At 34.1% G+C, this 13,634-nt stretch overlaps 1 protein-coding gene across 1 annotated transcript; it reads right to left on the bottom strand.

The window, feature by feature from the left end:
* Positions 1-7,256: 7,256 nt before the first annotated feature.
* Positions 7,257-10,513, bottom strand: LOC138334619 (5-hydroxytryptamine receptor 1D-like). Its single transcript, XM_069283259.1, has one exon. It carries the CDS (start codon positions 10,511-10,513, stop codon positions 8,843-8,845), a length of 1,671 nt encoding a protein of 556 aa, XP_069139360.1. The 3' UTR covers positions 7,257-8,842.
* Between the last annotated feature and the right edge of the window lie 3,121 nt (positions 10,514-13,634).

The raw sequence follows: 13,634 nt of genomic DNA, 5'->3' as shown, positions 1-13,634 counted from the left end.
ACAGTATTTGGAAACTAGTTATGAAGGTTCTATATGTTCAATGGAAATAATAAGCGCCTCTATATAGTTCCACGTGTAAAATTTCGGCTTCCTAAAATACACCAAATGAGTTAGAATGATAAATTACGTTTGTCTAAAGTGTCCCTCGACGATGTTACGTAAGATGTTAGGTGGAATTGTGCTTCAAAGATAATTGAACTAAGCACAGTACTACACGTCTTTAGAGCGGTTTATATATAGATCGTCTGTTTTTTACAGGAACGTTTTTTTTAAGAAAATCGAAAACCGAGAGAGCATGCAATTCACTTATCAATCAATAAGCAGCGGTGAAATTAAATGTGAAGATTATTTTTGGACCGACAAGATCTATTTCCGATTATTCTCTGACGGTAAAAGGACCTGATGCATGCTCTATAGTATTGACAAAAATACACCGCATGTGCTATTTCTAATTCCGATCGCAGAAAAAGCATTATGCAATGTTCTTTCCTTGGAGTAAATGTTCATTTAAAGGCCCACTACCTTTCCGAAACAAGCAAAGGTTACTTTGAAAATAAGGAAATATAAAACTATGGCGTAAGATGAGGTTACAACACCAAATAAATGCTATTTCCTGCGAAACATATGTTAACAGAGAAGATTCATTTCGCTCTTTTGCCCTTGTCGCACAGTGATTGTCAACTAACGCGCGGGAAATGACCTTCTTGTTGCACCAACAAACATGTAGTTTTTAGTGTTAAATGGTTGTCTTTTGACATCGGTGTGTACCATGTTAAATATTATACCTCATCTTTATAACACTGTCTTTAATTACTTGAAACACATAATATGACAAAGAAATAAAACGCCGTATTTCCCTTGTGGGAATAAAACATCGTATTTCCCTAGGTGACGTCTGTCGTTCACACGTAGTTATCTCCCTTCTGATTGTAAAACAATGACGGACGAAGCGTTGGGCAATTTTTACTCATCTCGAATTTAATAATACTACTCGTAGAGAAGCGATTCGGGAATTTCCGGTATAATTAATAATTTATGTTCCCGATGACAGTGTGATATGGAGGTTTATTTACCCTCAGATGAAATATTTCCCTACCCTAGGGCAAGCCCTTGGGAAATTTAACACATTCGCATAAATAAACCTTAATATTGCACTGCTACCGGGGCAATAAATGCACAGTATTCGTACCACAAAGGCAATCAAAAACGGTAATTCCAAGTAAAAGAAGTAGCATGGCGATCTACATACACTTTATGTATTTATGGCCCCGGTGGCAAGGTGATATGAATGGTTATTGACCCGAAAGTGTAATGCTCCCGAGGGTTTGCCCTAGGAAAATATTACATTTGATTGTAAATAAACATTCGCATCACACTACCTCTGTGGACAAACATTGTTTATTATACCGAAATTAATCGTTGATTCATTATTTTTTATGACATTTTTTGTGATGTGTAAAAATTGCAGTTTTACGTTTCGTCCGTCTTTGTTTTACAATTGGAAGGGGGAGATCACTCCGTCTGAAAAATGGGCTGTCACCATGGGGGCACGCGTAATAAACATGAGATATATGAAATATTAAATATCTTAATTAATAGCTTATTCCACACAACTTGTCTATATACGTATCAGTTGCTATATATGTATCAGTTGTACAACATACATTGAGATACCCATACATTCCACGATGCACGTTACCGCATCATCTTCAAAACGCAGCAATGATGTTATCGTATTGTTGTATATCCTTGCATTGTTTTCCTTTATAAACCTGGTCTCAGAATCATGAAAACTGTCTAGTTTAGACTTAGCCAATCAAAGATGACGTTACAATGAAAAATAAAAATAATAATGTCTTCGTTGAAATCATGTATATCAAAATATAATCAATGTAAATTTACACGTGTTCTAAAGTGTTAAACAGGCCATAAGCAAACAAAGTAAGAGATTGAGAATTGTAAAAGGAGACTGTCAATCTCTTTCCAATGTTGCAAATATATAATCAGTCGGGCAATAATTGATGTTTAATCGTGATTATGTATGTTAAATTAACCCAAAAATGCATATGAAATGATCTGTTTTGCGTTAAAATAAGAAGTTCAAACGATCTAATGATGGTGATAGTGTAGAGTAAGATAGTGATTCGTCTGCTTCCTGTTTTTAATAGATAACAAATTACCATTCGTCGGCAGGGTAGCACATTTAAGACATAGTACTGGTATCTCAACCAGAAATCTACTCACGCGAGTAGCTTCCGGCAGCCATCATGCAGTTGCATCATTTCATCATCAGCCTTACGTGTGATCATAGTTTTGTCAGTTTCAAGAATGGCAGCAAAAGATATCAAGAATATTTCATGATCATTGAACAGGAAAAAATGAAACAATGCTGATATTCGTTTGACCCTAAATAAATGACCCTGACGATGACATCATTTACACAACACTGCCCTTAGCATGCTTCGCGCTATCTGTTTGTTACACAAGGATATAGGTCAATATATAAGTAAGTAAGTATACCTAAAGGACTGTAAGTATACCTAAAGGAACTTTGTTAAACAGGTACATTCCTTCTTATATTGACACTAGGAAAATATGAATTGGAAATGGAAAAGAAATATGGGCCTGGGTTTCATGAACATTCCTTAAAATAGAAAACTATCTTGACCTATTTTTTTTTCTGTAGGAAAATATACAGTAAGGAATTGAAGGTTTCTAGAGAATTTTCCTTAATTCATGTAATACTTTCTCTTGGGAATTTTTAATAAAAGTCCCCTAAGTTAAAGATGCTCTTCCGCTGACAAATGGATTTTCACTATCAAAAACAGGAGCAGACGACTAAGTACTTTTCATCAGTTACAAAAGTTACTTACTTTACACCATTACCACCATTGAAAAGTTTGAGCTTCTCATTTTAATTCAAGTTAAAATTACAAAAAATAATGAATTGCATCCCGAAAAAAATCCGTGGCACTATATCCTATATGGAATGAAGTACTGATTGCACATGGACCAAAGGCAAAATAAATTATTTTATATAATTTTTTGTGTTAATTAGACATATATATACACAGTTAAACACCAATTATTGTTCAAGTGATGGATATCATTTATGCTCTGTCGGCGATGGAGCATCTTTAATGAATGATTCATAAACGGGGATCAGATTACACAGCATGTGAGAGAAATTAACATTGTAATTGATAGCTATTTCAAAAGCATCATAATTTTAATTTTTTTACTGACTTATCCTTCTTTATCTCAAGTGACAAGTTGTGGTTTTTCAATCCCTAGCTGTTTCCTCTGCATAGTCTTTTTTCATTTTGAATAACATGTTGTTGTCGCACATCTGATAGTTTTTCTCTGTACGATCGGTTTTAATTATTTTATTGTTTAAAATATATTACTCTCACAATATTGAATGCTTTCACAGTTTGATCCATTGTATTGAGAAAAACGAGTTATTTTAGCACCCCTAATTGTTTTCATCATGTTGAATAACATGTTGTTTTTCCATCTTTGAATATTTTCTCTTTCTACATATTCTCTATACTGCATGTGTTGTTTTGCTTAATATAAACAATAACATCGTTACCACATTTCCAGAAACAACATCATGAAGTCATCAACCGAAACGTGATCTGTTAGACTCCATAATGGTAATTAAATTATTTTTTTCGGTTCATATAACATCATATTCACCAACACAAAAGTCTATAATTGTAAAACGTACAACAAAATTTGATTATGATATCTTCAACGTCAATTTATTTACGAAAAAAACATATGACAGTGTAACTATAACAACATGGTATCGATAAACATATCACAAAATAGAGCTATCACATATGTAAAATATCAATCGGGACAGGTAGATAGCAAAATATATAACATTAAAACTTTGGCAAAATGTGGGTGATGTACACAATGGCGCTAGTCTGGCATGATGATATCAAATATGTATACATTTCACAGCATCCTCGATACTCCAGGGGATACTATCACTGATATCATATCTACCCCTGGCCTATAGTAAAACTGAAGACAACGAAGTCGACACAGGTAATTTGATCCTTTGATGTACAACAAAGGAATTGTATAACACAGCACTGTGGTTGACAGTGTTGATATGAAGTTGGTTGATATAATGTCAGTGATAGTAACCCCTGGAATAACGAGAATGCGTTCATATTGGAAATGCGAATCCTTATTGATCTTTGGTAAATTTGGTAAATTTGTTGAAATTTTCGTTATTTTCGAGGTTGTTATAGAACAACGAATCTTCAAACCACGAAAAAAATACACAAGAAAATTGGCTGTTACACAGTGTATTAAGTTATCTAGGGTCGATTATTCGAATTACTACGTAAGTTGTCTGGCTTGTTGAGTAGGTAAAGTTGTCACGTTAGTTATTTTGGTAGAGACAATATCGTAACTTTCTCGCATGACGTAACATACGTTCACAAATGACATTTCAAGCATCATCTGCTCGCACATTTAGAGATCATGAACTCCAACCAAAGCCGTTTATAGCTCTAAGTTGACATTATTTATCACCTTTTCTATTTAAACAAACGAAGCCGAATTGAGGTCACTAGGACGAAAAAAATGATATGGCAACGTCAAATAATCACTATCAAAATAGATGGTCCATCGTTAAAATGACTTTATATGTTAAACTACTACAACTTTAAAGCATGGACTCTCAAACCTCATAAACTTCAACAAGCAGAGACTAATAATGAGTAAATGTTTTATGTCATCCAAGATCATTATAGATACCAGAGTTTTCCTGATAATCTTCATATTGCGCGCCAGCGCAATATAGAGATTGTCTACAAAACTCTGGTGTTTAAAAGGAATAAAAGATTACGTAAAAACAGTAATGAACCCGGATATTTGAATATATAATCTATATAACAACAGGTACTAACTTATAACAGTAGAAATAAAACGCACTCATCTTAAATATGGAGGTCCGTGGCACATTTTAAAGCTTATCAGCAACAGGCTTAATGGATACCATTTATCAATGTAAAATTACGCTCAACATTTAGCACTAAGTACAAATTTAATCCGGTTTAAACGTACCGGTCTATGTATTTCTTACTATACATAAATTGTTTCATGGTATTATGACTCAAAGGACTGTATAAAATCCTCAAATATACTGCCATAATTCAATTTATCTAGTAACGAGCATTTTCATTGCTTTACAAAATTGCTTTATTAGCCCATAAAGAAAAAAATGGCGTCGTCGTCTGTAACGTTTTTTTTGATTGGCTGAGACTTCGTAAAATTTTCATAGACAAAAGAGTCCAATAATGAATATTGAATATTGAGGAAGATTATCTATTGTCAATTGAACTATTAGAATTAACTTGAATATATTTATTATGTTATAGCATTATCACACAAAAATCTGAGCGTACGGTTTATTTAGAATACACTGATTTTTATGTTTTATCTCAATTGAATACAAAAAATCTATAATCTATATAGATTATTAATCTATAAATATCTCCTACTGTAGCTCTGATCATGAATAACACGAAATGCTCGTTATGTGGATTTTTCATGACAGAACAAAGGGTATAAGAATACTAAATTTGGTTGATACATTATTAGAATTACCCTTACATATATAGTAAATCTAGTTTATTATAATAGTACTCTACCCAAGAGTCACGATATGCAGTAATACCGGAGGCAATTTGTGATAACGAGGGAAGAATAGCCATATCCTTTATACCCACACATAAGGTAGATTTTTTTTCTAATTTCTCGATGCTACCATTACATACAATTATTCCATTTAAAAATTCCTTAGAAACTAGATTAAAAAAAACCTAACTGGAAATAAATTCTTATTTTTAGATTGTTTGCGTCCATCAGAGTAATGCCTGTCTGGTTTACGAAAATGATGTTCAAATAATTAATGAGAAAACAACATACGGTTGACGCCGTGACGTCACGAGGCTGTACTGCATGGCTAGCCATGTAACACAGCCTCAGACGACATGAGTGCATCTCATAGAATAAACCAGTAGTACACCTGTATACAGGTATGAGATGAGTGATCAATATGTACCTTCCAACGATATGATATTTTGCGTGAGACACAAACGAAATGCCTGACATAACGGAATATTTAGAGCGCAGATATATTGGATAGTTGGCAGTTGATTAATATTGAAGTACATGTAAGAAGTTCAAATTTAGTCAAAAAAAAAAAAAAACCAAAAAAAAAAAAAAAAAAAAAACAACAACCAAAAACACAAAAATATTAGTAACTATTTAAAAGGAGAGCGACTGACATTAATTCGATTATTTTCTTCTGTTTTTCAATTAAACTTAAATTGATGACACGACGTGTTTATTCTTTTGTAATAAGTCTTTTAAATCGTTACAAAACCATAGTTGTTGGTTCTGTAAATCTCCATTGGCTAATTGTTCGGCGGCAAAATCCTGTTGACCATAGAACATCTCCATAGTATTCAGAATTGACTACCGGCTTAACGTACACTGTCATAGGTATTATACACTACAGAAACATTTTAAAATCTTAATTTAGAATTTGAAAGATGAAAATTGAATGAGTATATAATTATATGCATTTAATTTTTGTATGGAAGATTTTTATAAAAATGGGTTTCTGAAATGTTGAACCCGTTCGTTGCCTTACATTCGAGCAAAGTAAATCTAAAAATACATGGCTAATGAAAACTTTACAACGAACCGAAAGAAATGCTTGAATATTCGTATACTATACATGTTATCCAATTAGTTGTCTTATTTTCATTTCCCAGATTTTGAGCGTTTTGTTTGACATTGGATTTGGATTTCTCAAGAAAAGATTTGGAGTCTGAAGCTACCATTCCTCTTTTGAGTCTTTTGTGCGGAAAACTTTTGGTCCATACGGATAGAGACAAGTAATATGCTATATCGAAAGATATTTAAAAAAATAATTATTATGAAACTGTCGAAATTTGTTTATCGCTATTAATTTTTGATAATTTTGAAATCATCGTTTTAAAAATCGACTTTGATTGATACAAAGGATTTCCATGATGGTGATATTGTGGTATTCGTTGCTGATGTATTCGTTTATGTTCTTGTAATGTACCATAGATTTAATATATAAGCAAAATGAAAAGAAAACAACAGACAACTGAAATACGTATCATATGCTGAGCTAATGTCACACATGTTTGAAGAAAAAAAAACCATAAATAAATAAAAAGCATACAAAAAGAAAATGTTCTCGATCAAATTTATAAGGATTAATGAGGAATCTGTCGCTGTTATATGTCAATTTCAAGTGAAAAGATGACACACTAGAGTCAACAAAGATAGATTTTTCCACCCATGTTATGACATGTAAGGAGACAACACAGAAGATTACAATAGTAACACATTCTAGCATATTATGAGAGGGATATTTTCATAATTTAAAAGCAAACAAACAAGCAAACAAACCTGCGAAATAATAATTCATTATTAAAAAATATAAACATCTATAGCGAAAACGCAAAAACGCGAAAACGCGAAAACGCAAAAAGCAATATCTGGAAGCAAAGTTTTCCATTTTTAGACAAATTCGCATTATTTTACCCGTGAAAATAATAGATAATTACTAAAGGCAATTAAAACAGTGATCCAGGTAAATAGAATGATCCAGGTGTTCCAAAGTAATAAGAGTCTCTGCTACATCGACAGCGTTCACCACACTTATCTAGATCACAGTATGTTCTTATATGCTTGTTTACTTAGTTTATACAAATATAATATTCTACTCTAAAAATGGCAATATTTTCTGACAAAATATACACTCCTCTTTGTTTCTCTCAGCACTAATGTTGCGGAGCCATATAATAAAATGAAACACAATATTTTTTTGCGGCAAGATCATTGGTAAAGTCTCATTCAATATTTGAAACCAAAGACCGAACCTTAACACATCAAAATATGTTTTAATTATCAATTTGTGAAAGTTCTCATATAGTATTCTAACTTACAACAAGAAATATGACAGAATGCCTTTAAGTATGACATAAAGTTCTCTACAAATACATAATCGATCACCTATGACAAAACCTTATTCTTCCATGTACAACATACAAAGATGTCTTTATGATATATTTTACAACTATATCGTATCAAAAATAAAAATGAAACTGATGAGTAACTACTTCTTATAACATTAAATCCCATGAAGCACTTTTTCATCTATCGACGTCCATTATGCCAGCATAATGGCGTCAAACATATCATTACACTTTACATAAAATGTCCCAATAAACATATATTCCTATAATAATATTTCTTATGTTTTTTACATAAGACTTAATAAGGAAAATATTATGCAATAGAAATGACATCGAAAAACTATTGAAATGTACAAAAAGTATTTATCCATTTTCTTGTAAAAAAATCTAAGAATTGTCAAAGGAATGCAAAATCGTTAGTCAATCAATATGAACAAGTCACTTAACAAGTCGTTAACGACTCGCTTTTGAGTCTAAACAAATTCCTGTCGAGTAACTTCGTCAAACCACTATGATAGAGATCAAGGTATTTGTGAGCTTATTATATAAATGTTATCAAATATGTATATATGATAGATTTATGATACAAATACAAAACTTAATGCATTGTTATTATTGACAATATCGACGCTATTCATATACAGACTATAAATACAAAATATTTAGCAATATATCATATAAAGAGGTACGTAAATTCACCGGGAAATACTGATTATTATTATTACATATATATATACAATTTATTGCAGCACTAACCAACAATCCAGCAGACTCTTTTTTCCACTCGAATTTCCTTAAAGATATATAGGCGACGATACGGATTTTCCACATGTTGTCAACTTTCTGAAGGCACGTCTAAAGTCTTCGTTGAAGAAGGTGTATATGATTGGATTACAGGCGGAATTACAGTACCCTAACCACAGGACAATACCGGTAACAATAGGACTAACCTTACAGCTTTGGCACAAAGGTATTATAACGGTAACAACAAAGAACGGAAGCCAACAGAAAATAAAACAACCAACAACGATTCCAAGTGTTTTTACAGCACGTTTTTCATGAGGAAGTGACAAGTTCTTCCGTTTCCGGCGAGTTGCGCGCGCAGTCTCCTTAGGCGGAAGCGGTTCCGGTACAATTTCTTCTTCTTCTATAAGCAGAGGTGAACGATTCTGAGGTGCAAACTGCACTCCTTTGACACTATCCCGAAGAATTTCTGCGGCCATAATGTTAGCAGCCAATAAGTTATAGATTACATTTGACGCGCGTCTCGATGTACGGTTGTCCGAGCCAGCAGACGAAGACTCCGAGAATGACGTTTCTGCAGTAGTAGAGGTTGTTGTGGATGTCGTATAACTTGAATCACTGTTGGGATTTGAGATCTGCCGGTACAACCGACGTTGGATTGTTTGTTTCCTGCGTCCTTGTGTGATTTCAAGAACGACCTCACCTGCACTTGTACTAGCGGTGCTAGCGCGTGGAGAAAACATGACTGCCTTACGATGTAAGTCGGATTGAGCTGTAGATGAATAATCAAATGTACTCCGTCTAATACTAGATGACAAGGAGAGATTTCTAGACTGGGTGCGTTCTGTTTGAGTCGTAACTGATCTACTACTTTCACTTTCACTTTCCTCTTTAGAGCGACATGGACAGACTAAACAACATACCGTATTATTGTTGTCACTGTCCCGTTTGTTCCGAGATCTTCGCCGTTGTATCCTACAGCTGGACCCCGGTCCTCTCACCCATTGTTTTCCTCTGCTGCTGGTCACTAAGAAAATCCGGGTGTAAAAGGACACCATTATACATAATGGCAGGTAAAACGCTCCAATTGTTGAATAAAATGTATATCCCAAATGATGGGTAATTTGACATTTCAGTAGACCATGCGTACTAGCTTCTGTTGTCTTCCTCCAGCCAAACAAGGGAGGCAACGCAATGCAACACGAGTACATCCAAACCAATATAACAAGCATAAGCGCCCGCCTGGTAGTTCTGTGTTTGGCGTATTTCAGCGGTTGAGATATTGCGTTATAACGGTCATAACTAATAACACAGAGATTAAGGATACTAGCTGTACAACAAATGATGTCGACTGACGTCCAAAAGTCACATAGTTGCCTTCCGTAGGGCCATTCCCCCGTGATCTGATACACGAGCGAGAGGGGAGAAACAATAGCACCAACTAAAATATCACTCACGGCTAGGTTCACAATAAAAATGTTTCCAACACGTCTTAACTTTTTATCAATGATGATGGCTAAAATGACGAGGCTATTTCCTAGTATAGTAGCGGTGATCACAAAAACCCCAAACACTATGATCCCGTAGTTGATAACTTCGGATACAGTCGCCATGCTGTCATTCCGACGGTAGGCATGTGTATCATTGACAATCGTCTGATACGATCCCTCCCCAGACGTATTCCAGCTGCTATTTATCACGACGTTTGGCAAATTGGCCATGGGAGCAAAAATGACAAGTCGATGGCGTAGCTTTTACTCAGGAGCAATCTTCTACAGTGTCATAATCCAGTGACTGCATTACCATTCACACGTGCTGCGGGCGTTACCGTATTGATCGGCGCTACATTACAACCTGAGCGCCGTATTCGGAAGCTAGATTCATTCATGTTTTCCATAAGCTCGTGTCCAATTTGTTTTCATTAATGAAGAAAATGTGGGCGTGCTAGCACGTGCCTTATGGTCATGAATTATATTCCCTTCCTCTTTTACTGAAGGAATCTAGTGAAAATTCTACCTCGCAGGCACTACCGCTTTAGTTTGTATACACTGCTTTGTAACTAGCACCGACGCCTCTTCTTTATAGGATCGAGACGTTCTGACACGTTTGTAAAGCATTGCGATACTTAAAGGCCAAACTGCTTGATCACATGGTTAACGATCGACCAATGGCGACGGATACTTAACGGTTTGTTTTGTTTCTATTCTCACATGACAGTAATCAACGAAACCGCTGATATTCCACACGAAAGTTTATCAAAATCAAGATTAATTAGAATTTAATGTTGTTGTTTTTTTTTAATTAAAAAAATGAATATAACTACTTGATAACTATGAATTCAAATAGTAAAAATGCATATGACCCTTACAAATCGACAGTATCAATTTAATGGGTTTTTAGATATGTCTCATTAAAATCTATTATGAATTTAATGGATTTTAAATATGACTCATTAGAATCTATTGTGAATTTAATGGTTTCAAATATGACTCATAAGAACCTATGCCGTATAAATTAATGAGTTTTTACATTGGACTCATTAAAACATAAATTGGATTAATGAGTTTTGCATATGAATCATTAGAACCTGTCAAGTATACTTTAATGGCTTTTACATAGAACTCGTTAGAACCTATACTTTGTTTGATGGATTAACTTATGTCTCATTAAAATGAATCTATATTTATGAATATAATGAATTTTTACAATTTTACAATTTTTTTTCCGATAACTTGTTATTTTATTTATAAATGGTATGGTATGTTAGTTTAGATGTGATTTTAATATGTTAACTGTAAAGCCAAAAAAACTTATTACACAAAATTACAATGCATTAAAAATGATTGACGTATGTGTGACTCACAATTTTGGAAAAACCAAACAGAGGACGAAAAGTGTGAATCAACGCAATTTATAACCCCCTTTAACCATTTTTGAAAATCTATATGGACGTCGCTCGCCATTAGTGAAGCTACAACAACGATTCGGCTCGCAGTGCATCATCGAATCAATTCGCTTTTGGGCAGACATATTCATACACTATGCCCGTATTAGTCAATTCTTGTTTTATTGAAACGTGGTAAGAAAGAGTGCGTAAACATCTGTTGAGTCAATATAAATATAAAAAAATATGCAAATCACTCTCGATGGCCCGGATGTAAGCACACGAGGGGTCTTAGTGTGGCAGGAAACCGGAGTGCCCGGAGAAAACCCAGGGCAGGTGACTCCTGACCTTTTCACGTCCCATCCTCAATACTCCAGGGGTTCCGATCACTTACGATCTCTACACCCCTGGACTATCTCATAGTGAAATTGAAGGCAGCTCAGACCAATTACAGGCTAGCAAAATTTTCCTTTGAAGACTATAGAGAGAGCGACGCCTAACATCAAAGCCACAGAGTCAACCACAGTGTACCGTTATACGGCTCTTTTGATGTACATCAAATGACTAAATTAGACTAAGGCGTACCTCTAGGTCACGAATATGACGTGCGGCTGAAGTACGTTAGCTAATAACTCGCCGAGGGTTGATGGTTTTGCTTTGAGTACCTCGGTTTTATTGGCCAACAAATTACAACCCGTCCCTTATTCTTAGTCTTACCGCGAAACTATTCGGATATCAAACAAAGGGTCGCTCATGAAATCAATTTTTAATATGACCCATGTTAAAGTTTAAGTAAAATTTAGGGTTCAAACCAATTCCTGAAGTTGAAATCGAATTACTGTCTTTATTTCTGATGCGGGGACAAGGGGAAAAATACCTATTTCAACATCAAGAAATGGACAACTTGTCGTTTGGTATTTCACTTTATTCTCAAATAAATGTAAATAGAATAAGTAAATAAGTACATAAACTGCATGTTGTATTTTGTTTTACTCTATAAGGATGAACGTCTTGTAAAGAATTTTAGGCAATTCAATAACATCAAAGAAATTATCGCCTTTTTATTTATGTTGAGTTCTAGGAGGCAGTAACTATTTTCTCTTTACAAGAAGTAATGTTCAACAGAATTCGCTACAAACAGATATATTTTGCAAATAAATGATAAAAGAGAAAAAAAAGACGATTATAAATTTTCATATCTTACAACTCCATTGGGGAAATTTTGATTGCTACTAGATCGATAGTTATATAAAACAGACGCTCACTGATCCCCTGGTACTTGTTCAAAATGGACTCTCAGAATCGAAATATCTTAATTATAGTAACAGGGACAAAAACTCAGTTCTTGATCACCGTGTGTAATAGCGACACCATTCTCTCTGCAGTATTTGCTAGGGAATGAGTTTATATGTTTGTATATCTGTTCAAACTGATAAGCCAAATGGGTTAAAGCAATAAAGAACTTGAGTGTCTTGTACTTTTTAACGAGGCTTTGTATAGATCTATTGACAATGATTTTTTGTATCTATTATTTTATTGATTCCTAATACAAACAATGTATTCCAAATGTTAAATGTTCGAGAATTAATTTTGCTGATACTTGTTTTTTTTTTTTTTTACTTTTCAATATGTAATTTAGTCATTGCAAAGAAAAAAAAAAGCGAATCTCTAGTTTTGTCCCTGTGTATCTTCACAACATGGTACTTTAACAGTACTACGTAATTTTCAACTCCAATACTATTGCATGCTTCTGAGATGAACTGCCTGAGGACATTACTGTCCTGTATGGAATTCAATAAATGTTAGCAGTTCTAACAATCTTTATCGATGTTTAAGATCGCGGACGAAAGTTCTTTAGGCAGACTATAATACGTGAAACCATGTTTTTTTAAATATAAATTTCGCGAGGTATTGAATTTCGCAAATTCGGATAGATCCGCGAATTTAGCAAATTTAAA

Source organism: Argopecten irradians, chromosome 11 (assembly GCF_041381155.1).
Source record: "Argopecten irradians isolate NY chromosome 11, Ai_NY, whole genome shotgun sequence".
Taxonomy (NCBI): domain Eukaryota; kingdom Metazoa; phylum Mollusca; class Bivalvia; order Pectinida; family Pectinidae; genus Argopecten; species Argopecten irradians.
Note: the sequence above shows the minus strand (reverse complement) of the source record. Positions and strands in the feature narration are given on the sequence as shown.

What these genes read in the sequence shown, in the direction of transcription:
- LOC138334619 (XM_069283259.1), bottom strand. Translation starts at nt 10,513, where the DNA reads ATGGCCAATTTGCCAAACGTCGTGATAAATAGCAGCTGGAATACGTCT.